Raw genomic sequence first — 23,064 nt, forward strand, 5'->3', positions numbered from 1 at the left:
CAGGAGTTCTTCTTTCTGCACATTCTGTGGGGCTTTTTTTTCTACAGGACAAAGTAGTTAATGATTTCTCATTTTATATTGTATTGTTACACAAGCATTTGGCTAGCATTCCAGAAGTGCAAAGTGTGTGTTTTTGTGTGTAATCTCCATACTCTTGCTCATCTTACTGTGTTTTTATTGTAATTACTGCAATTCTTAAGAAAACTGAAATGGTCAGATCTCCTTTAATGGTATCTGCATTGTGTATGTTTTGTGAGTTCTTTAAATAGTTCCATGTGGCTGTTCCTCTGAATTCTGCTTAACTGAAATGTGTGACATGGACATTTGTGCAGACTGCATGACTGCAGTTTGCTGATTCATACAGGGCAAAATTGATAAGTCTGGAATATTTTTCTGTTTCCATTCCCTATATTTAGTAGTTGATACATTTTAAACTGTAATTTTATTTAGGGTCTTCTTCCCCTCTTCTGCTTTGCCTTGACCCATAACTGGAGAAATTGCTTGACATCTTTCTGGAAAGACAGTGAGAGAATTTAAAAGAATAATCTTATTTTTCATGGCCATTCAGCTGAGAAGATATTGGATTGAAAAATAATGAGCTGAAATATGTGTAAAATTTGCTTGTGTTTTTTCCTTCCTGTTTTAATTTATTTTCTTTTTATTCAAATAATTTCATTATTTCTGAGGCTTCTGGTGTCTGTTTCTTTGCATCTCCTCTTCTTATTTTCTGCTTTGTCTTTTCTGTTTCCTTTAGGTTTAAGGATATGTTGAGGTTAAGGAGAGGCTGGAGAGCAGCCCCTCTGCGTGCCTGCCTCTGTTCTGAATTTGGAATAAGGCCATGAGGTAGAAAAGTGGATTCAGAAAAGGTTATGAAGAAGTCCATAGTACGTACTGAAGTAACTTTCCTAAAAATCCTAAGCACAAGATTGTGGAAACACATGGGCATAAGCATAACAGATTTTGTTGTAGAAATAGCTCAAGTTAGTTTGTAATCTGTAAATCTGAATATTGTATTTCCTGCACGTGAAAAATTAGCTAGAATTGTAATTAATTTTTTTGAACATGAGCTTTGTGAAGGTGTAGTACCTTAAGACTGGTGTGCCCCATGTGTAAGCTACAGAGGTGATTCCACCATCCCATTTAGCATTGTGGTGGCTGCACATGAGTGTCAATAACCTTGTGGACAAGACATGTTTCAGAAAGTAGGAGGCTTTTATGTTAAATTAGTTACAGAGGGGGTGGAGTGAGCAATTTATCAAGCACCCTGGTACATGCCATCAGAGTAGGGCAAAGAACAAAAATCTAAATGCTTAACTTTGAGTTCTGATATCTGTTCATTACTCTGGGTTAGAGGTATACTGTTTTTGAAAGGATACTTGATGATGCTTCAGTGTATCACTCTGGTTCCTCATGCTTTAGGGTTGGAAACACATCCAGTTAAAAATAGTAATTAAAAAAACTCCCTATGTAGAATGAGTGTTGTACTGGTCTTTAGTATCTGCAGCAGTAGGATAGACAGATGATTGGTTAAAGTCCATTTGCTGTAGTGAACTTACACAAGAAGTGATTGAGGAGTTTAAATTATAATAATGTGCCCTTTTACATAGAAATGTAAGGCATGCTGACAAAGGATTTATCCCAGTACAAGCTCATATTTCTTTGTGTAACAGTGGAGAGCTTTCCATTCCTTTTTTTTTTTTTTTTTTTAAGATATTTTATTGAGCCGGAGCAGCATAGAGACGTAAGCTAAATATGGACACAGAAGAGAGAGCAAGGGGGATTTAAATGTGAAGTTGAAAAATTACTAGATCCTTATGCCTGTGGGTTTGGGGGTTTTTTAAAGGGCTTGTTTCTTGTTCTTTGCATAGAGCAGGCCTTAGACAAAATTGCTGAGCTTCCAAAACTGCTTTTAGATTGTTAATTATGTATTCAGTCTGTTTGGTAGTTATGTAATTGACAAACTACCATACTCGATGGTCTCCAGTGTTGCATCTATGCAATATTTTCAAATAGTAGCATCCTTAAGCTTCTGGAAGTTACTAAACCACAAATATGTGGCAATTTCTTGAGAAGAGAGATGCTAATTTTGTTAGACTTCATATGAGCCATTCTGATAGCTTTCCTCATGTTAATGGACTGCAGCAAATTGCAGTGTAAATCTTGCCATGTCAGAGTGGCAAGATATTTATGAACATCTCTGAAACAGTTCTATGTCAGCTATGGACATACAAATAGAGATAGGAGTCTTGGACTGGAGTGTAAGTTGAATGCAAATAGAAAAGAAGTAACTAAAATACTAAATGGATTTAAGCTAAGCAGTCATAAACTGTGTATCTCTACTGTTTATTTTCATGGATATCCTGTGACAGCAACCTTTCCTTAAAAATCACAGGTGTCACATGCACTGCATGATTCTCCATTGAACAGGAAGGCTCAGAGCAGGCTACTGCCTTTCTGTTTGCTTAGCTCTGTGTGTCTGCCAAGACTTGTTTCATGTGTTCTGAGTCTTCAGCTTTTCCTTCGCCCGTGTTAGTGTAAACTTCACAGGAGATTGAGAAACCTCTGTATATCTGTCGAATAAGAAAACTTCCTAGCTTGCTTTTTGTTTGTTTGAGGAAAAAACAAGATTTTTTTTATCCTCACAACAATTTGTGTTAGAAGTTGAGACAGGAAATAAAAAATTGAAAAGTTTAGGCATCGCTTGTTGTCTGTGTGTTTCCAGAGGATCAGTTGCAGAAATAACTGAGATGTCCTTTTGCTTGTGCAGGTATTGACTGGACTTGGACTATGCGTGGTCATGTAAGAGCAATTGCTACTTTCAGAATATGCATCTTTCAGAATATGCATCAGTGGTGAAAATACGCATGCAATCATTCCTTGTGCGTGCAGAAATGAAACTTTGTTGGATGTTGCAATTTGAGACTTTGTTGCATTTGTTTCCTCAGCCATAGAAAAATGTTACTGGGGCATCTGGGTGTTTAAATCATTCAGATGGTGGCTGTGTTCCACATACCTTGTGTTGCAGGAATCATGGCATTAAACTCTGAGAGACTCCATGCTTTGCTTTTTCTTCTCTATAGGTTAAATCCCTTCAGTTAGCTGCAGGTTTAGTATAGTTTTTCACAGTAAATGTTGCAGTTTACATGGTATAACTAAAACTACTGCACTAATTTTACTTCTTAATTAAATTAAAATGTTAGCCATATATATCTAGTTTTTAACTTAACAAATTAGCCCAAAATTAAACTCTGACATTTTTAGGGAAATGGTTGAAGATGCTCTAGTAAATTCCATAATAATGCTTCTGTTAACTTTGTAGTTTTTTCCCCTAGCTACTTCAGTGTTTAAATTGAGTAAAACTTAGGATACTAAGGCAGAAAAATAAATGTGCAACAGTAGGATTTCACGTTTGTTGTGCACAAAGTCCTAATCAGGTTAAGATCTTGGATGCATTCCAGATCAAATTAGGGGTCAGCAACCAATACTAATTGGCATTGATGCTGCTGAAATTGTGTAATTGAGTATTATGCTGATTGTCACAGTGTGTTTTGTGCCACCCCTCCACTCCTCCACTTTATTTGGCAACTTAAAATTTACTAAATGATCAAAGGTTAATTCTGTTGTTTCATCTGTGCCTTTTTCTTACACTTGCAGGTTCTGGTCTGTGCTAGAGACAGAAAACTAGATAGGGTCAACATATGAAAAGCAGAAGTAAGTTCAAAAAAAATTGAAGTACATTTCCTTTAGATATTAATTTTGTCTAATAAATACAGAAAGCTTAAAGATTTGTTGGGAAGTGGGGGAGTTTTTTTGTCAACTGCTAGGAAAGAGCTGCTTCAGCACAGCTTGTAATTTTACTGAAACATTTTGCGGGAACCTTATCACACTTGGCTGGTGGAGATGTGTATGGGTGTGATGGTCCATTGCCCTTCTCTGCTGATGATACTCCCATGATTGCCAACTACTGTGTTTGATGGCTTATTATGATAATAAATTTTTGGTCTTGTGAGAGAGAGGAGGGAACAAATCTTAAATGAATATTATCATGCTAATTAGGAAACCTAATCACTGTGCTGTCCATTGTCAAATCCATCAAGTTTTGATGTATTTCAAATTAATATTCCAGTGGGTAGCTTTTGAAAGACAAAACATCTCTCCTACAGGGTAAGGATGTAGGCTTTTCTTGACTTTATGCAGAGTTCTAGAAGTAGTAATTTTATTGCTATTTCTATTAACTGCTGGGGCATTCTGCTTTAGTAATATGCGCTGACTTTGAATAGATTGAAATGATTCTCTTTGACTTTCTGAGTGCAGACTTTAGAGTTTTCTGACATGTATAAGGTTGCCATGAGTAAATTCCGCATCTTTGTGCATATGTATCGCATCTGTGGAAAATGGAAAGGGCTTTTATTAGCATTTCCTTTTTTATTGCGGGGGAATGTTTAAGTTGCCATCTTCTTGGTTTTAATAGTTTAAGTGAAACAGGTAGAACTGATTAGGGAATAAAATTGTTAAAATATGTTATGAAAATCTTCTTAAAGTGCCAGTTGGATAGCTGGCAGATAAGGCAAAAAGCATGAGGATTTTCCCCCCAAGTATGAAACCTTAGCTGCTGATAAGAAAGAATTATGGTATAATCATCTTAACTTGCAAATCTGAACATAATTGCAAGTAAGGGGTGTTAGGTCTGGGTTTGTATTTTATTCAGAACAGTTTTGTCACGTGCTGAAGGAGTCACATGTGGACTCTGTGCGTTGGGTTTGGCTTGTTCTTGGTGGTTTTTTGTTGTCCTGGTCATGTGGGTTTTTCCTTTGGGTTTTTTTTTTTTTTTTGATTTACACCGGATCAGCCCTACTTTTTGAGAGTTACTCCATGTTCTCTCTCCAGGTCTACTGTGCATTTCAATGGCCTCAGTATTTCTAAACCTTCTGTCTAAGTTGCCCTTGAAAGACTTTTTTGTGGTGCATGCTGTATGAAAGATGAGTATATTACTTACACCAAAAATGTGTAATCTAGCAGTTTCAGGTGCCTGCTGCTTGAACTTTGGTAAGTGCTGCTGATCCCTATCAGCACAACTGCACAGGGAAACAGAACAGGCTTTTAATTAAACCCAGGCTTTGATTAAAAAATTTTGATTGTGTTTGAAGAGAATGAACTGAATTTGCTCTATGCCAGTATAGCTAATAAAAAAGTAAAAGGTTGTAACTGTTGCCTAGATGGGCAGTACCTGTAAAAGATTAGAGAAACTGTTTATGTTTAGTATCATTCGTGTGGGTGTGTATTTCCGTTTGAAGTAGTTGTAATATATGGAATTGCTCAAAGATGATTAATGTTGCAAAAAGTAGTAGTATAACCCCTAAATAGTTTGGATACAAGGCCATCTCCGGTCTTTTACCAAGGATAAATTTATTCCAGAAACTTGAGGAAAGGAAAAGCTCTGTTTTACCAGCTGCTTTTGAAGGTGGTTTGTTTTTTGTTTTAGCGGGAAAACTATTCGGTATTACAAACAAAAACCCAGAGTATCTCTGTGTATGGATGAGGTTATGTAAAAGTGCCTGAATATTAGAACATTGAGTCCTCAGTGAGGTTTTTTTGGAGTGCAAGAAAATATGTTTGAAAATCCAGAACACTGTAAAATCAACCATCTCTACATAAATTCCATTCCCCTGTCTACACAAAAAAAAACTTGGGGAAGCTTAGCTGTGAAGCTTGCTGCATGGATTTTCAGTGCTGCCTGTCAAATCTGTAATTTTTCATAATCTTGAAAGACTCAAATTTTCTGAATATACATTGGAACAGTATTGACAAAAACTTAAAAATTTGTTCAGGCTATAAATAGGAAATATGTATGAAAACAGCAGTGTGCATTTAAGATCTTGCTCTTGTTTCTGTGGTGTTGGGGGGAGGAGGAAAAAAGTCTGTGTATTCCAACTGGAGTCATCGAGCACCTGTGGAAGGCTGTTTTCTTTTTGTCTCTATTTCACTTTGTTGTTTGTTGTGGTTTTACACTACTTTATTGTTTATACTGGTCTATAGCTAAGGTAAACGAAAAATACTGTGGGAAAACTTGCCTAATATGGTGCATGAGAGATTGGGTTGATTTAAGTTGTTTCTGCTGTGTTTATGTTGTATTTCTAAAGATATTATATATGAAGTTTAGCCCTGGAGAAAAAATAGTTTAAATTTCAGGTTAAAAGCCCCACAAAAAACATCCAAACACCCTCCTCACGGAACATTCCCACATATGTTAGTAACTTAGTGTCCTCACTATTTAAAAAAAAAAACATGAAAAATGAATAATTTCACACTAAAATATTCATTAGTCCTTTCTTATGACTGGCTGGTTTGTATTCTGTTGTAATGTTGGTTTAACAGTACAAGAATAATGACTGTAAACAATATGCATTGTGTTTAACTATTCAGCAGTGAAGATTAATTATTAAACTCATACCAAGACAAAGGGGGGTACCTGGTGTAGTTGTTGCACTAATTTACATTTACTACTGTTTTAATTCTCACACAATTATTTCACTGAGAAGCAGCTTATGCTTCCTTGTAATGGGCCACAGAGTTCCAATTATAGTAAGCTGAGTTTCAGAGTTTCATGAGAGCTTCTAATAACGTGATGAAAAAGGGTTACACTTTCTTTAGAGACACTGTTTCTTTGCCTGTTTTCTGTGAAGGAGAGTCCAATAGAGGCCATGTAATTTCCTGCTCTGGAGGAATCCTAGTGAAGTTAAAAGTCATACGGCTTGCCATACGCATCAATTTTTGTAGCACAATCACCTTAATCAGTTGGGTTAAATATCTTAATTGTTGATGTTCACACAGCTCTTAATGGATTGCATTATACAGCATTAACATGGTCATGTACATGTTTTATTTCTTATGTGTGGAAATTTTGACTGTCTGTCTAATTTCAATATAAAATTAACAGTGGTTTTCTCTCTGTTTTGTGAGATGTTCTTTGCAGTTCTTAAAGCCCCTCTCTAACTTTCAGAAAACTAGTGTTACTGAAAATGACAGACACTGAGATAATGCTGAATGCATGACATGGAAGAAGACAAGTTGTTTCCTCTGCAGTGACAGCTGGAAGTAATAAAGGCATCTACAGTTTTAACTGTGAAAGTTGAAGCAGATCTTAGATTTCAGATTCTTGATGCTACTGTGCTTTACCTCTGAATAGTGAACAGCCTCTGTATGTGACTTTTAAGTCCTTCTTGTAAGTGTGTAGGATTCAATTTGCTCATATATTCATTAGGTCAAGCAGAAGAGATCTGGGCTGTTCTGAAATTGTGTCATCTTGATGAGTAGTGGTGTGATCAGTGATGTTTCATTTAACTACATTTGTTGAGTTTGCTTTTTAAAGTCTAGGAACTTGTGATGGAAAAGTAAGACCGGCATATCAATCAGAATTAATTTTATCCTTGAAAGCCATGCATCTTAAATGTGAATGAAGCATCTGTGTCAGATATGAAATTTATGGCATCGTGCAGTAAAACCATGTCTTAATTCTTAAGGATCTTTATTTTAACTTGCCATTTTGAAAGCTTATTTGGAACTTTGTATTCTTACTGCATCATTTTTTAGAAGTCAGCAAGATGACATAATTGTAGCTATAACTGAGGTAAATTCAGATAAATTTGGAGATTACACTCATTTAAGAATTTGTGAATGTGCAAGTAAGTGTATGGATGGGGGGAAATTTGTCACTTCAGCTTAATCTATTTACACTCCTCCTCCCGGAGGTGGAGGCTTTACCATCTGGAAGTTGGAAAGATTAGAATAAGGGATTTCATTACTTTCAGCAGAGGATCCTCTAGGTTAGATCTCTTTGAGAGTAGGGTAGAAGAAAGGAGGTTAGGTAAATTAATGAATATGTAACCTAAATTCCATTTTGTGGAAATTACAGTTGGTAGGGAATACTGCAATGAGAAATATAAACTGGTATTGGAATTTAGACGTGGTCTGGAATTGACTTCAACTTTTTAATGGATATTTTTATAATGTAACAGGCATTTATTTCTCTCAAGTGACGATTTTACACCTCAAAAGTGGGAAGCTGCTTAGAATATTCAGCTGGTATTTCTAGAACGTTTCTGCATGAATTTCTTTTCTTTACAGACCAGATAGTGATCTTAGCATGATGTTTGCAGTCTTATTCCAAAGTGCATATTGGGGGAGGTTTTGGTAGTGTGTCTTTTTGTTGATTTGTTTTGTTTTGGTTTGAATTTTGTTTTGGTTTTGTTCCCACAGAAATTCTGTTTCAAGATTTATCTTAGTGTGTGTCTGTTCATTTTTACTAATTAGCACTGAGTGCCTTAAAAAGACCACCTTAACTGTGATTTTTGCAAGTGTTAGTTTGCTGAGGCGTTTTTTTAGGCTCTTTCTTTTACTATGCATTTTGCATCTTTATTTATCTAGATTTAATTTACTTCATGAACCAAAACCATGAACAAGAAGGTGTTTTGGGAGAGGTAGAATTACACAGAAAGTAATTTGCATGAAGATGTTTTTGTAAGAAGTTAATGCAGACAAACTAGCATAAGAAGAGTTACTGCATATGAACTGATGCAAAGGGAGGAAAAACCTGTATTGTCTGGCGTAGGATGGGTTATCACCAGGATCCTGACAAGAGAATGTTTTAGGTTTTATGTAGGATGACTACAGGAAGTTGTTTCTAAGGAAACTGGTGCTGAGAGAATAAGGTAACTTTTCTGTGGCTGACCTACGTGTTTGTGTATATATATATTTTTAAGTGCGTCAGGTTTTTATAATAGAATAATTAGGGTGTGTTTTGTGGTATTTAAGGCTGCAGGATAATGTCTTTATTATTATTGTTTCCAAAATCCTGTAAGTAATGTAGCAGAGTATTTTCTTTGAATACAGAAAATAAGTTTCCTGTTCCTCGTTCTTCAACTCTTCATCTCAACTCTTCTCTGCTTTATTTGTTGCATGAACTCCTAGGAGAGGGATTTAGCCATGAGTGTACAATTGTGTTTAATTCAAGTTCTGCTGATTTGCCTCTATGAGGCACTTAAATTTTTTTCTGTAGAGTCACCTGACTTCTGTAGCTGTCTACAACTACTCTGTGCAATACTATAAAAAATCAGCCTTCGAGTAGTTTTTAAAACTGTTATATAGTGTCTATTTTCAGTATTGTATTTTCATTCTCACTGCCCTAATTGTTTGTCTTCAACAATTTTGTATCTGTAAAGCAGTTTCATTGTAGGACTGGCAAAAAGATAGGTTTGCAGCTGAGCTTTGTGGTGCTTGAAAAGGCACAGAAGATAATTTAGAGCTTAAAATGACTTAGAGGAGGCTTTTTGGAACAGATAGGCTGTACCTTTTCTTTACTCCTTTTTTGACAGCTGCTGAAATTGATGTGACCTTTTTGATAAGAAATGGATCTTACTGTGCAAGTATGGTACCATGTAAAGTTTACAAGACTTTGATGATTATTATCAATCATCTTTGATTTCTCTGTGGTAAGGCTTTCTCCCATTGTTTTCACATAACTTTCTTTGTTGCTGATATCCAAAAAGAAAGCTTTTTAGCCTGGTTTTTAGTAGTGAGTCAGAGTGGGCTGTACTGTCTTATCCAAGTTGTTTTGCATGACTAAGGCTTGTCTAATAAGGCTGGCAACCTAAATCCCACGTAAAGAATACATCAGCATTTATGTTTTAAAGTTGGAATGCATGCCTGTCTGCTGAAACTTGCAATTAAATTGCCTAAAAACTAAAGTTGGAAGATTGCTTTTTCTATTAAGGAGAAAGCTTGAGATGACAATTTAAATTAATAAGTTTCCCAAGGAGGTTTTACTTCTTTCTGTCTTTGTCAGTTTTTACCTTATTTCTCTGTACTGTGTAGCTGTATGGCCAAGAGAATTCTGGCAGAATGTTTGAACCTCTTTGAAATGGCAAGTTGTAGTTGTAGCTTTGATTTGTTGAGGACAATAGTTTTTAAATGTATTATTTTATGTTCTTACCAAAATGACAGTTTATGTAAGTGTCTACTAAATAGGATTCTGGTTTATGTATATGGATACAGGGAGATCACAATGATATTTGTATTATATTTATCATAACAGATATATATTACAATACATATACTTTTAAGTAAGTACAAGAAGTCATCCACCAAAATGGAGCATTTCCAAGGCTGATTTTATTTTTTCTTGGGATTAGATCAGTGTGAGAGTCAGACCCTTTTCTAGTGTGGAAACAGACCATACTGTGGCTGTTTAATATCTTCTGGTATATAACTTCAGAGCAGCTGGATGAAGCTGTATACACATATTTACTGAGTGGTTAAGCAAGAAGTTGCTTTTAAGAGAAGTTTTTTCTGTAAAGCATGTCAGTGAAGTGCTAGTTTACACCATTAAGTTTTCTTCTTTACTCTTCTTGTTCTACCACAGAAGTAACTATGTAAAACAGGTGTTATGATGTTCATCTATAATAGCTTCTTATTGTCCTCATGATATTTTAGGGTAACTTGGTGTGAGAAACAGTACACTGTTAACAGTCTAAGATTTCTATCTTGGTGCATTCAAACATTTTATTTTTTATTACTCTATTACAAAAAGAATAAGTCCATTCTGCCTTCTCAACCACTCAATTCCACATGCTTCTAAGACAAGGAGCTCTTTATTTCTCTGTTTTAGAAACATTATTCCCATATCCAGGTTAGAAGTTATTTTTCATAATCCTTGTCTTCAATTGCTTCTTTGACATTTTTCTGTCATATACATATTTATTTTGTTTGCCTCCAATGTTGGCCAATATTTAATATAGTAGCATATTACTAGTTTTGTATGCTCTACTTTCATGTTTTCAAATTTACTTTAAATGACTTCGTATAATCAAGCATCTTGATTTATTTTCTGCTGCTGATGCATTCCTGAACAGATATTTTCATTGCATCATCAAGTGTATTATCTAGTCTTTATCCATTTAGTCTTTTACACCTCTGCATTCAGGAATAGCTCATCACGAGAAGTTCAGATTGTGCTTTTGTTGTCTGCATTTATCAGCATGTTGCCTGGTTTTCTTCCTCCAGAGTTTCCCAGTCTCATTAGTGTGGGTGTGTGGTGGGGAAGCTTCTTTCCTGTGTACTTCTGACCACCTCGTCTTATGTTGTCTTCTATCTATTCTGCTTTTCAGGGTGTTAACCATGTTTAACACAGGTGCTCTTTTTACAGAGCTATGACCTTGCTAAATCAAAGAAACTGGAAGTATGTTTAGTTCAGAGTAAGGATGCATTCTTGATGCTTTCCACGCTACTTTTTTTTTACAGAAGCAGCATGGAAAAATCTTTCTTCAAATATGTTTCTTTCCATGCTCAGTAATGACTTATAGATATGAGAGGAGTGTTTACATAGCTTGGAAGAACAAGCTATAATTGATAATAGAGTTTTCTGTTCTTTTAGACTTGTCAGTTCATAATGTTCTCTTACATAAGTGGCACTGGTAAGAAGTCAAAGAAGTCATGTAGCATGAAGCTTTATTATTTTGGCTGACACAGTTCAGGTTTTAATTGCAAATTATTATTCTTATGGCCTCTAAGGCAAAAATACATAATATTTTCATTCATTGTGCAGCTAGTACAAAATTTGCCTTGTATGCATCATGCCATCTAGTATATAATGGCCAAGAACTGGACTCATTTTGAAGGGTGTGTCCTCTAATGTAATCTCTCCAATGTATGTTTAAACCTGTATAAACTACTGGCCTCTTTAAAACAAACATACAAACAAAAACCCTGAATAAAATACAAGCCACCAACAAAAAGACCTCTGCATACTTAAATAATCATATCTTCTTAAATATCATACATTATGAATATCTAATCGGTGGCATTTTTTTTTTCATTCTAATCCCTACTGTTATAGTTGATAGTGTAGCAAGTGATACTGGCTGAGATTGTTTGGGTAATCATTTTGCTGTTGCAGATTGGTCTTGGTTAGTCTTGGTTTAAATGCAGACTGGTAAATAATAATGTATTCAGTATGTGTTTTTTCTAAATGTAAGTGAAAAACAAGCTCTTTGATGAGCATAGTTGATTAAACCCTTTTTAATTTCTTTTATTGTAGTGAGAAATTCTTGAGGAGTCAGAGTTTAAGTTTCATTATTCTTCTAGTATATTGTTGGAACAAACATTTTTTTAGATTTTTATATTTTCAAAGGCATAAATCTTGAGAATGGTGAATCCACCATCCTTGGAGGGATGTAAAAACTGATGTAGATGTGACACTGAAGGACGTGGTATATTGGTGGAGTTGGCAGTGCTGTGTTGCACAGTGGTTGGACTCAACAGTCTTAAAGGTCTTTTCCAATCAAGGTGATTCTATGATTCCATGATTTGTGTGCATAGCATGATCAAGGAGAGTGCTCTGATTTGGTAAAATTTTGTTTCTTAACTGTAATTGACAAATGCACAGTGCAGGACTAACTTCCTTCAGAACAGAGTAGTATAGCTCTAATATTAAGTAGAAAGATTCCAGGTGTAATTTAATAGCTTATGTGTCATATTCTGCTTGTTTATACCAAATGAGTAAATTTAGGAGAACACATTTAAACTACCATTTCAAGTGCTTTTATGGGGAGGCTTTTTGGTAACTGATTTTTTTTGTATTTGATTTAAACATTGGGTGACTGCATTCCTAACTATAACGTTTCCTGTTCCATGCTTTAATATGAATTCAAATTTGCTTACTTGTTCAGTATTTAAGAAATTTTCATCAGACCAGTTGTAAAAATATTTTGATAAGTTTTATTATTACTGTTACTAATAACTACATTTTTGATTACTTTTTTATAGTTCCTATGTAAGAACCTTTAAATCGCAGTAGAAAAAAAAATTATAATGGTTTTTAAATAAACATGAGAAATCTCTTATATTCCCTGTATTTTGTTTGCTTTGGGACAGATGTGAACACTCTGGAAATGAAATTCAATACTCTTGGTTCAGGCTACTTCAACCTTGAATAAATATGCACAGGGCTTAATGTATTGAACCAATTTACTTTAGGAACACACCCACGCAGTGTTTGATACATTTATATTTTTCCCCCCAGAGGTGTAGCCAGCAGTGTCCATGTGCCTCTGGAGCAGTGTCCAAGTTGCCAGTGCAGCCCAGCCCGGCTGGAGCGGGATGGGGCCCGAGCTGAGAGGCACACACACCCTGCTTTGCTCAGTGCTCCTGGGCAGGGGCAGTGCAGCCTGTTTGCTGGCAGTCCAGCAGCTGCCTGTCTTGCCTCTTTGTACAAGTCCTTAAAAATGGCTTTGATATCCAGGCAAATAATTTGAACGGGAGAGATGATTTGTCCTAAAACTGAACCAGCAGTGACCATAGCCAGACCAGATGTGGATTGCTTCTGTATTGATGCAGCAGTTGAGGTTCTCAAGCTGATTTACAGTGAAAGAAGTTCCCTAGTAGGGATGCTTGGAGCTTAATGCATGGCAGAACCATTAATATACCTGAAGTTTGCTCCTCTCTGAGTTGTTTTCCTCAGGGTCACTATGAAGGGATTCTTCAGCAAAAGGTGAACTTTGGTGTAATACATGATTTTCATGACAGCACTGAAATTTTGGCTCTGTAAGGAATGTGTACCTAAGAAATAATAGTATGGGAGAGTCTTTAATATATTCAATTTAAGAATTACATGTTCTCTAAAGTCAGGGTATGAATTCAGTTCACATTTTATAAAATTATTACTTTCTTCTTTCATCTTACACTGTTCTTTGTAAGTACTGTGCCTCACTAATATGGAAGGATTTTCTACGTAAGTGACAAAAGCTGTTTTTTGGATGAAGGTAGTTCCTCCCTTCCTCCTGCTAAAAGACTGAGCTTTTTTTTATTGCTTTACTGCAGAGGGATTCAAAGATTCATGTGGACTTTGGAGGATTTGGTAAACTTCAATTTGTAAGGCCAAAAAATGTTTACATGAATGCTTGTTTTACTTTACTATATTTTTTCCTGATTTTGTGATCATCATACTTTTTTTTATCTTTTAGAAAACGGGGCAGTACTTGAAGGCTTGACAAATGCATCCCAGGTTGAAAAATTTCTGCATTCCTTCTCCTCTTCCTCCTTTAGAAAATTGACTTTTTTAAAGAGGTAAAGTTGAATGTTGCAGGTTTTTTTTTACCGGGTAGAGTGAACTAGAACTCATCTTCTTCTGTAGCATGTGCTATGATGTTTTAAACTAAATTATATACATGTATCACTCTGACATGGTATCAGGATGTCTTTGTATACTTTTGTTTGTAGATCTAATTCGTTCTGTTATTTTACAGAATTATTTTTCAGTGCTTCTGCTGAAACAAATCACTCAAGTGTTACTTGAATTTAAATTCATGTTATTTCTGAATTTGTTGTATTTTAGGATGTTTAAAACATGCTTTAGAAATCTGAAGAAATTCCTTGCCCACAAGAGAGCTGGTGTTCTCTTAATGACTTCCTGCCGAGGGCCATTGAAAAAATGATATGTTAACTCAAAAAATGTGTTGGGAAGCCTTTTATCTTATTTCACTTCACTTTTCATTTAAAAAATACTGATTGTTCTTAAATTCAAATCTTTCAGAATTCAAAACAAGTAAGTTCTGAGAAGAGAATTGATGATTCCAGTCATGTAGTCTGGCTATTAAAAGGTCATTTATTGTAGCACTTCTATGATGTAACTTGTATGTCAAAACATATAATTTTTTTTGAACCTAAATAGTTTTCAAAACACAACTGAAAGACAACTGAAGCACTGAATCCTTCTTTTTCCTCCTCCCCCATTTATACGCAGCATTTTAGACTAAACAAAGAAAACCATTAAAGTACTATTAAAAATGGGACTGATTGTCCAAAATGCAACTTTTTGATTGTTTTGTATTATACAATTTTATTGGAAAGATATTAATAGCTTTTCATTGTGTACGATTGTAAAAAACTAAATTTTCGTACCATAAGTAATATTTAACTTCTTTCATTTCCTTCTAAAGGTAAGAGAGAAGCAAAAGAAGTAAGAAAATGCTGGGATCAGAACGAGGTGTGGTGGAAGAATGGCTGTCAGAATTCAAGGTGAACTGAGAAGATTAATGATATCTAAACCATTGGCTTAATGCCACCAAACAAAGCAGTGGGGTTTCTTAATATCAAATAATTAACAATTTAACTATCTATTACTTGAGCTTTCAATTTCTTATACTGCATAAAGCATGCAAAGGTCTGTGCAATTGAGTTGACTGGTAAATAATACGTAGTGCATAATTCTAATAGTAGTTTATTTTTATTGTTTATTATTGTAGATCAGGACACTGCAATAGCAATATGGTCTTCTGAATGTGTATTCTGTGTAGATCAAGCTGACAGAATTTAACTAACAGCTGGATAATGCAGCCCAAATTTGCAATTGAGGAACCTTTTACTTTAAAAATAATTAGTATATATTTACTTGGACTCTAAAAAAAATCAAAGAAAAATACTTTACTTTTTTCCCCCATGATCTGCATAAGATTAATTGTTTCATCATGAAGAATTTGAAGTATTTTTAAGCTTTTTGCATCTTGATAATTATGCTTAGTGAAATACAAGATAATGCATAAACAAGAAAACAGGATTTCATGACTGATAAGAAATTAGTCTGTTATTTAAATTAAGAATTAGTAGTTCCTCACATCATTGATGAGAGTAAGTCATTATGTGTTGTTGTTGGAAATTTGCTTAAGTTCCGAGGATGCAAAATCCATAAACATGGTTGCTTGGGGAAGACTCGAGGCTGTCCATGCTCATTCTATACTCTTGGCACCTCTTAAGTAAGTTGAGTTGATTTGATAAAGTTTTCAAAAAGATCCTGTTAAATACAGGCTATCAAGAAAGAGTCCTCATACTACACTAGAGCAAATGATTTATGGAAGATGAAAATAAACTGCTTTTGGATTTAACCCTGAAAGTGGTTATGTACTCCCAAATGCTATTTGTACAGAGGAGTTGTACTCAACAATTAGGTTGCAAGTCTGAAAATTTAAAATTTACTGAACTTCAGGACTTTCCTTGGATGTTGGGATGAGACTTCATTCTTTTGTGGAGATACTGAATACCCTATTTATTGGTCAGGGTAACGTGTTGTTGGTTTTTTTGTTTGTTTGTTTGTTTTTCCCTTTAGGCATTACCTGAATCACAATTTTCCAGCTATGCAGCTACATTGCACCGAAAAAAACCACTGGTACCAGCTCTTTATAAGGTCATTCAAGACCCAAACAATGAGGTAGGAGATTTAAAAAAAATGGTTTTATTCGAATTCCTGGATCTTTCACCTCTACAACTGAAACTGGAGAAACTAAATGAGAGGAAGATTGATTCTTTTTTCTGATGTAGACCAACATGGGTATCATCCCTCTGTTTAGTCTCTTTTTTTTTGACAGTTACTTTAATGCCTTTCTAGTAAGACATGATCTCATCTGCTTCCAAAAATAATGTTTATGCTGTCTGCTGGTTCTCCTAGCCTCAGCTGACTGTTGTGGTTTTTTTGGTATGGTTTGGTGGTTTGGTTTGGTGGTTTTTTTTGTTGGTAGGTTTTTTTTTGGGGGGGGGGAGGGTTCAAGTTTGTTTTTTTTTTTTTAATTTCTTTTTTTTTTCAGTTCCCAGAAACCACCTTTCAGTCATAACTGAGACAAAGTAGGCCTTACAGTGAAACTCAAAAAGGCCAATGTACTTCTTGTGTGGTGGCTTACCACAGTGGAAGATTTTCTTGTGCTTATACTAGTATCACTTTTGTGTAATTTGGTTTAGCCTGCTGTAAACAACAGCAGAACCAGGGGCCAAAAATATAAATAGACACAATGAAAACTTGGCTTACCCTTGTACATAATTCATTTTGCAAGTGACATTAAACTGAGCTTTCCAACGCATTGGCTTCTGTGAGGAGCATTTCTGGGCAAGTGTGTGAAAAATAACTTCTGAATAAATTGTGCAAGCATACCATTCTCTGGCATGTCAACTACTTTAGATAAAATGCTTACAAATACTTGGTGTATCATCTGTGACTTCTCATATATTTATAAGTTAAATGGGTAGTGTACACAGCAAGGAAGTTCTTTATTTTCCCAAGTACAGCTCAGCTGTTTTAGAAAGCCAAATGCTTGACTGAGCTTCAAGGAGGTTGCATAATGCTCATGCAATTAAAAAAAAAAAAAAAAAAGGCTTCATAGCTGTCAGCTTCATTTCAATATTATAAATAACCTGCATAGTGACCTTTTTCTTTGTGCTGGAAAGCTGCTGTTATTCTCTCTTCAGTCTGAAGCCATCATTGCTGCTGTCTATGCATTTGTGTTTGTGTAGACTCCTGAAAATGTAAAAGTTTCTCATTGCTTTGAGAATAAGCATTTAATTTATTTTATTAAAAGAGCAAAGACCCAGATTTGCAAAAACGGTATCTTTTTAGGGTGATCCTATGTTACTGCTCACTGATGCTTGTCAAATATTACTCTTTGGAACAGATGTTGTTGTTTGGTCCTGATTCTGATACCACATGTAAGATAAGAAATCCTAGACACAAAGATGTCCAGCTTCAGGTTCTACTTGTTAAGGCAGAATGTATTTCCTTGTTGTACTTCTTCCAGAGTATTTGCTTGTGAGGAATATAACCAAAGTGAATTCATTACTTTACATAATTCTGTAGTAATATTTGTCTCTAAATGAGAGGGGGTTTTAAATATGCTTTATAGGGCATTATTTGTTAGAAGGGTAATTCATGGCTTATGAAGATTAAGTACATGGGGTAGACTGTTATAAAAATACACTTTCTGGAGTCTTAAACTTGATGGGCAAGTAAATCTTTTGTGCAATTTAATCATAAAGTTGACTGATTTTTAAAACTTCTAGAAAGGCAAACTGTTTAGGGCAAACATGATTTTTTCCAGAATCACATCATTCTATCTTGATAAGACCAGGATTATTAATTTAACACGGAATCAGCATATTTAGGAACCAAACAACAAAGCTGTTTCTCTCTCACCTCAGTAGGGGTCTATTATTTGTGAGCTATTAAATGAAGACAAGTATATTGACAAGTTAAATACAGTTTTGCTATTTGCCTTTGAGGAAGTGCCCTGACTTTTTTGAAGATAAAGATGACTGAAGCAGAAATTTGCATAAAGTGTAGAGAGTTATCTTGCTTATAAGCAGCTAATTTAACTGAATAATACATTGATTTTTGTGTAGTATAGGAATTCACAAGTAAAGTGCTTTTGAAGTACTATTTTTCAGATAGTTTTATAATTCTTAGGGTTGGTTTATGGCTGTAGACAATACTGTAGACAGTACTCTGGATGTCAAGTTACTGCTCTACTGAAATTCAAATATTGAATATCCATGTCGTGCTAATTAGGTTTAGCTCAGGTCAGCTGTGAAACAGGGTGAGCTCACCTTTGTAATGCCAAGCAAGCCCAGACCCAGTAGTCTTGAAATAATAAATGGTTTCACCCATTATGTTATACTTAAGTCTAAAGTAAGCACATTTTATTTTCTACAATTGAATTCTTCAAAAAGACAAGTATTTCCAGTATTTGTCATACATTTTCTAAAGCATTACATTTAACTTCAAGATATTACTCTTAGGAGTTGGAAAACTTGTAAAATATCCCAGAGGAAGGATATTCATCATCTTCCTTAAAACTTGCCTGGTTTTTATCTCTTTGAGGTATAAAATGAAGAGTGAAAATTAGTTCATTGACGCTTGCTGCATGTTTGAGCCAGTGAAAATGTCATTTGTTGATTGTAAGAGATGTTTTACTTCAGATTTTTTTTCCTGACTTCTGTGCTATTCAGTATGCTTTAACTTTGGACTGAAAGATCTTAGAGATTAAAAAATATGTGCCAGTTCATGTGTACACCCATTACTGATGACAAAAGCTCAATTTCCTCTGTTTATCCATGTCTTCTCAGTATGTGTATTCAGAGAATTACTTGGAAGAGGCTGGCTCTTTGGAAAGCCAGATAAGTAGGATGCAAGGAAAACATTTGTTCTTTCTCAGAGTGTCAAATTTTGTGTTTCCAGGTGGGAGGCTGTCATACTGTACTTTGATAGGAAAATCCTGGGTGTTTGTGCTTTTGAAAATATTGGTGTTGTAGCATCTTTGTGATGGCATCTTTTTCTTGTAGAAAAAGCTTACAGCTTTTCTTACAGCTCTGAACACACCAGAAGTGCTATAGTAGTCTCAGGTTTTTACCTAAGTAATTGCAGTTGCTAAACATTTTCCACAACAAATATGACAACTACTAAAAATAAGGAGACTTTGAATGCTTGCAGCACCACTGACTGGATATTGCTTGTATCTTTCTAGGGAGAATGTCTCCCTAGTCTTAAAAGACTAATTTTATAAAAATTTCATTTGAATGTAGGTAGAATAAACTTAGTAACTGCTCTGGTTGAGCGGCATCTGACTTCGCTAAAATAAATTTTTCTTTTCCATTATTTTTAATGGTACTTGGATTAGACTGGCTAATTTCAAATAGGAAACAGCTTTAGGCTGCTGTCATCTCTAATCTAATATGAGTACTATTTATAGCATTGCCATTGTATATATCTGGTTTCAAATACTATTTTTAGCTTTCCTTGCACTTGTCAGCTCACTGCAGATACGCTTGCATGTTTTGTTTTCAGAGGTTTCTTTTTCTTCTTTCTGTTCTCTTCTTGATCATATTTTCTTTTAAAGAAATATCTATTAATTTATTTAGTGATGTCCGAATTACTTAGTAACCACTTCTTAAATTTGAACATTGAAATATGTTAGGGTTTTCATAAAGCAAGGATACAGTTCTATTTCTGAGGATTAGAACATTTATTGTAATAGTTGGTTTTAATAATTATTGTCACTTTTAGATAGGAATTTCAATTAAGGAAATAATCATTAAGAAAGGATATACTTACGCCTGTTTTGAACATAGTGCTGTACATGTATGAAATACTGGAATAAATATACTACCAGAAAGCTGTACCATTTTTTCCCTGAAGTGATTTTAATAGAAGCTTTACAGACTTCTAATTTCATTTAGATGCCAAGCCAAAACTTAAGTAGTTGGTTATTTTATATCTTTCTATCTTTCTGTGTATGAATATAAATAGAGATGTGTATGTGTATAGACAGACAGATTTATATGACTTATACAAATCTATTTGTTCTAAATTACTGGACTTCTCTCATTCTGTATCAACTTTGTCAGTGTCATCTTTCTTGAATCTCCTTGCAGAGTCTCTCTTTGCTTCTCTTGTAAAAGCTGGCTTCTGGCTTAGAGTAACAAGTCTGTCAATCAGAAGCCTTGTTACACAAGGTACTTACACCAGAGCCTTGCTTTAGAAAAGATTTCTCTGACAGCTGAGCTTTATTTTACGTAAATGTCATGTTATGGCTTACGTAATCAGTGGTTAAATATGGTGTGCTACATTGACCAGAATATTGTGTGTTGGAAATTAAACTGTTTCCTGGGTGATGCTCTCTTAATAGATAATTCTGTCAAATTTATGTGTTATGTTTGTGATATACCAGTATAGAATATCTAAGTGTAAATATAGGTATGTGAAGTTGTACATTTGTAGAGCTTTATGGCATTGCACATTTATCAAACATTCCAACTCTTCACTTGCAGAAATGTTGGTCCCTCTGCTGTTACCAAGGGACTCCTCAGTTTTTTGGGAAAATGGATGGTTCACAATAAACCACAGAAATGTATCTTTGTGCAGTATAGCAAAAGTGTGACTCTCAATTATACAGGAAGTTTATGATGAATAGACAAATAAATGAAAAAAGAATGCATCAAAGTCCATGAAATGTGCTGCTGGTGCTCTGAAAGTCCCAGGTGCATATGCCTGAGAGTGGAAGGAGGGTCATATATGCCTTACCTAATCTGTATGTCTGTATGTCTAAGGGAGCTGCATGAAGCATGTACTGTTAGAAGACTTGAGATTCTGGCCTCTGTTTTCTTTCTCTGTAGCTCTTCTATATGAATATAGATGCCTTAGGTTATATGTATGCCTCTGTCTTTTTGGACAGTGAATCCCATAAATATTTTCCTTATGTCAGATCATCCTATTTGGTACAGTACAATATTAGATAGTGGTCACAAACCTTACAAAAATTAAAAAATTAATTTTTTTTTTCTATTTTTTTCCCTCAAGTTTTGCTTTTGGTAATAAAAACTTAATTAGTCATGGGAAAGAAGGAGATTGTTCAGTGTGGTTCTTTCTGCTGTTCCCTGACAGTTCCATGGGTGAATCTTAGGTATTGGTTTAGCATTGTAGGCTCTTAAAATGGCATGTTTACCTCATGCTTTTATCACACTGACTTGATAGGGGCCTTTATTTTCATTCTTGTAGTGAAACCTGAACTGCAACCCAAATTTAAAAGATCAGTTTGCATTGTAATGAATGCGCTCAGTTATTGGTTTTGAAACTTAAAAGGTGTAGGTAAGAAATTAATTCATATTTTTGTCAATGGACTTGTCATTAGCAGCTGATCTTTAACCTTTGTACTTTCATAGACCTTACAACTGCACTAAACTTTTACAGTGCACATAGTTCAAACCACATGTCTGTCACATGCCTTAAATTAGTACCAGTACAGAAAAGAAATCTTGTACTGACAGCCCTAGGGAAGAATCTTCACAAAGCACACATGGTAGTGGCTGTGGTGGCCACATGTCCAAGTACTGCATACCAGTGCCCCTCAGGTCTGTCCTTATGGATCACCTTAAACAGAATGCAGATACCAGTGTGATTCATTCACTCATTTGCCAGCAGGGAATGCAATTTTTACTGACTGCAGTGGCTGTATGATATAGCCTCTAGATTTGTTGTTTCACTCTTCCTTTTTAGCGAAGCCTGCCAGTAAGTGATTAGCTTTTTTGCCTTTCCACAGCTCATGGAGCCTGTTTGCCACCAGCTCTTTGAACTTTATCGGAGTTCTGAAGTTCGACTCAAGAGATTCACGCTGCAGTTTTTGCCAGAGCTGATCTGGGTTTATCTGCGTCTCACTGCCAGCAGGGATAGGCAGAGTAATGGCTGTATTGAAGCATTGCTGCTTGGCATTTACAACCTGGTAAGTGAGATGAGTGGGAATGGCTGAGGAAAGCTTTGATCTGAAGTTTTGCATCACTGACCGCTAGGAATAAAGTAAATTATTGGAATAACATATTTAAAATTAAAGTATACTTAAAGGAAAGTGTATTTAATACAGAGAAAAGCATAATATAATGAAGGTTTAGTAAAGAAGTGTTTGCCCAAATATGTATTTTTAAATTATCTTTTTAGAAAAAGCATTTTCACTGAAAATAATAATCTCATGGGTTTTCTCAAACTTTTATATACTTCTGTTTGTAAGGAAATTAGGTAGCCCTTCTTAATGTTGCAAAATATGACTTCTTATGATTGTCGGGCTCATATGCTTAGTCAGTCTTGATGTGTCACTTCCCCTGCCCTCCCACATACTCTGAACATGTCTTTTTTTAAGGGTAGTGTGATGATGAAGCCACTCTGCATGTGAGCACTCAGATGTATGCATGTGTCCATTTGAGTCAGATAATTGTCTTGAGGGGAACTGTGGTTTTAAGAATAAGTAAAAGTAACTGTAAATTATTACATTTGGCCGTCGGACGTAAAATCAGTTTTTTTTATATCCTTACCCTGGCCTGGAAATGTTTTCTTTGTAACGTTATGAGGCTGATAAATTCAGCAATACTGCCACAAGAGGCATTCTCCAGTGGGAATTTCTGTGGTATAGGACCAAAAAACATACTCTACTGAATATCACCCTTCGTTCTAATGTAATTATAAACTCTTTCTTTCAGTTGTGGGTTGTATTTCTACACATAAGACACAGAATAGCCAAACTGTGAGTCTTAAAAATAAAATGTATTCTAGTTATGTGTCTGTAGATCAGCTTTAACAACTGGAAGATCTAGTTATTTTAGATTTATTTTGATAGGAAAAAAAAAAACAGTGGAAACTGCTTGGGAATGGATTTTTTGTACTGTCTATTGGATTGAATTAGAACATTTATCATTCCTTCCTTTTTTTCATGA

General features: G+C 35.1%; 1 protein-coding gene across 4 annotated transcripts in view; it reads left to right on the forward strand.

Moving 5' to 3' along the window:
* Window positions 1-23,064, forward strand: part of HYCC2 (hyccin PI4KA lipid kinase complex subunit 2) — a 50,347-nt gene that overhangs the window by 4,899 nt on the left and 22,384 nt on the right. For all 4 annotated transcript variants that reach the window (XM_030277729.4, XM_072932394.1, XM_032749604.3 and 1 more), the window contains 4 exons: window positions 14,016-14,118; window positions 14,991-15,069; window positions 16,154-16,255; window positions 21,903-22,082. In XM_030277729.4, the coding sequence (XP_030133589.1) occupies window positions 15,019-15,069; window positions 16,154-16,255; window positions 21,903-22,082 (333 nt within the window). In that variant the 5' untranslated portion in view covers window positions 14,016-14,118; window positions 14,991-15,018. The remainder of the gene's footprint in view (window positions 1-14,015; window positions 14,119-14,990; window positions 15,070-16,153; window positions 16,256-21,902; window positions 22,083-23,064) is intronic.

Source organism: Taeniopygia guttata, chromosome 7, assembly GCF_048771995.1.
Source record: "Taeniopygia guttata chromosome 7, bTaeGut7.mat, whole genome shotgun sequence".
Classification (NCBI taxonomy): Eukaryota; Metazoa; Chordata; class Aves; order Passeriformes; family Estrildidae; genus Taeniopygia; species Taeniopygia guttata.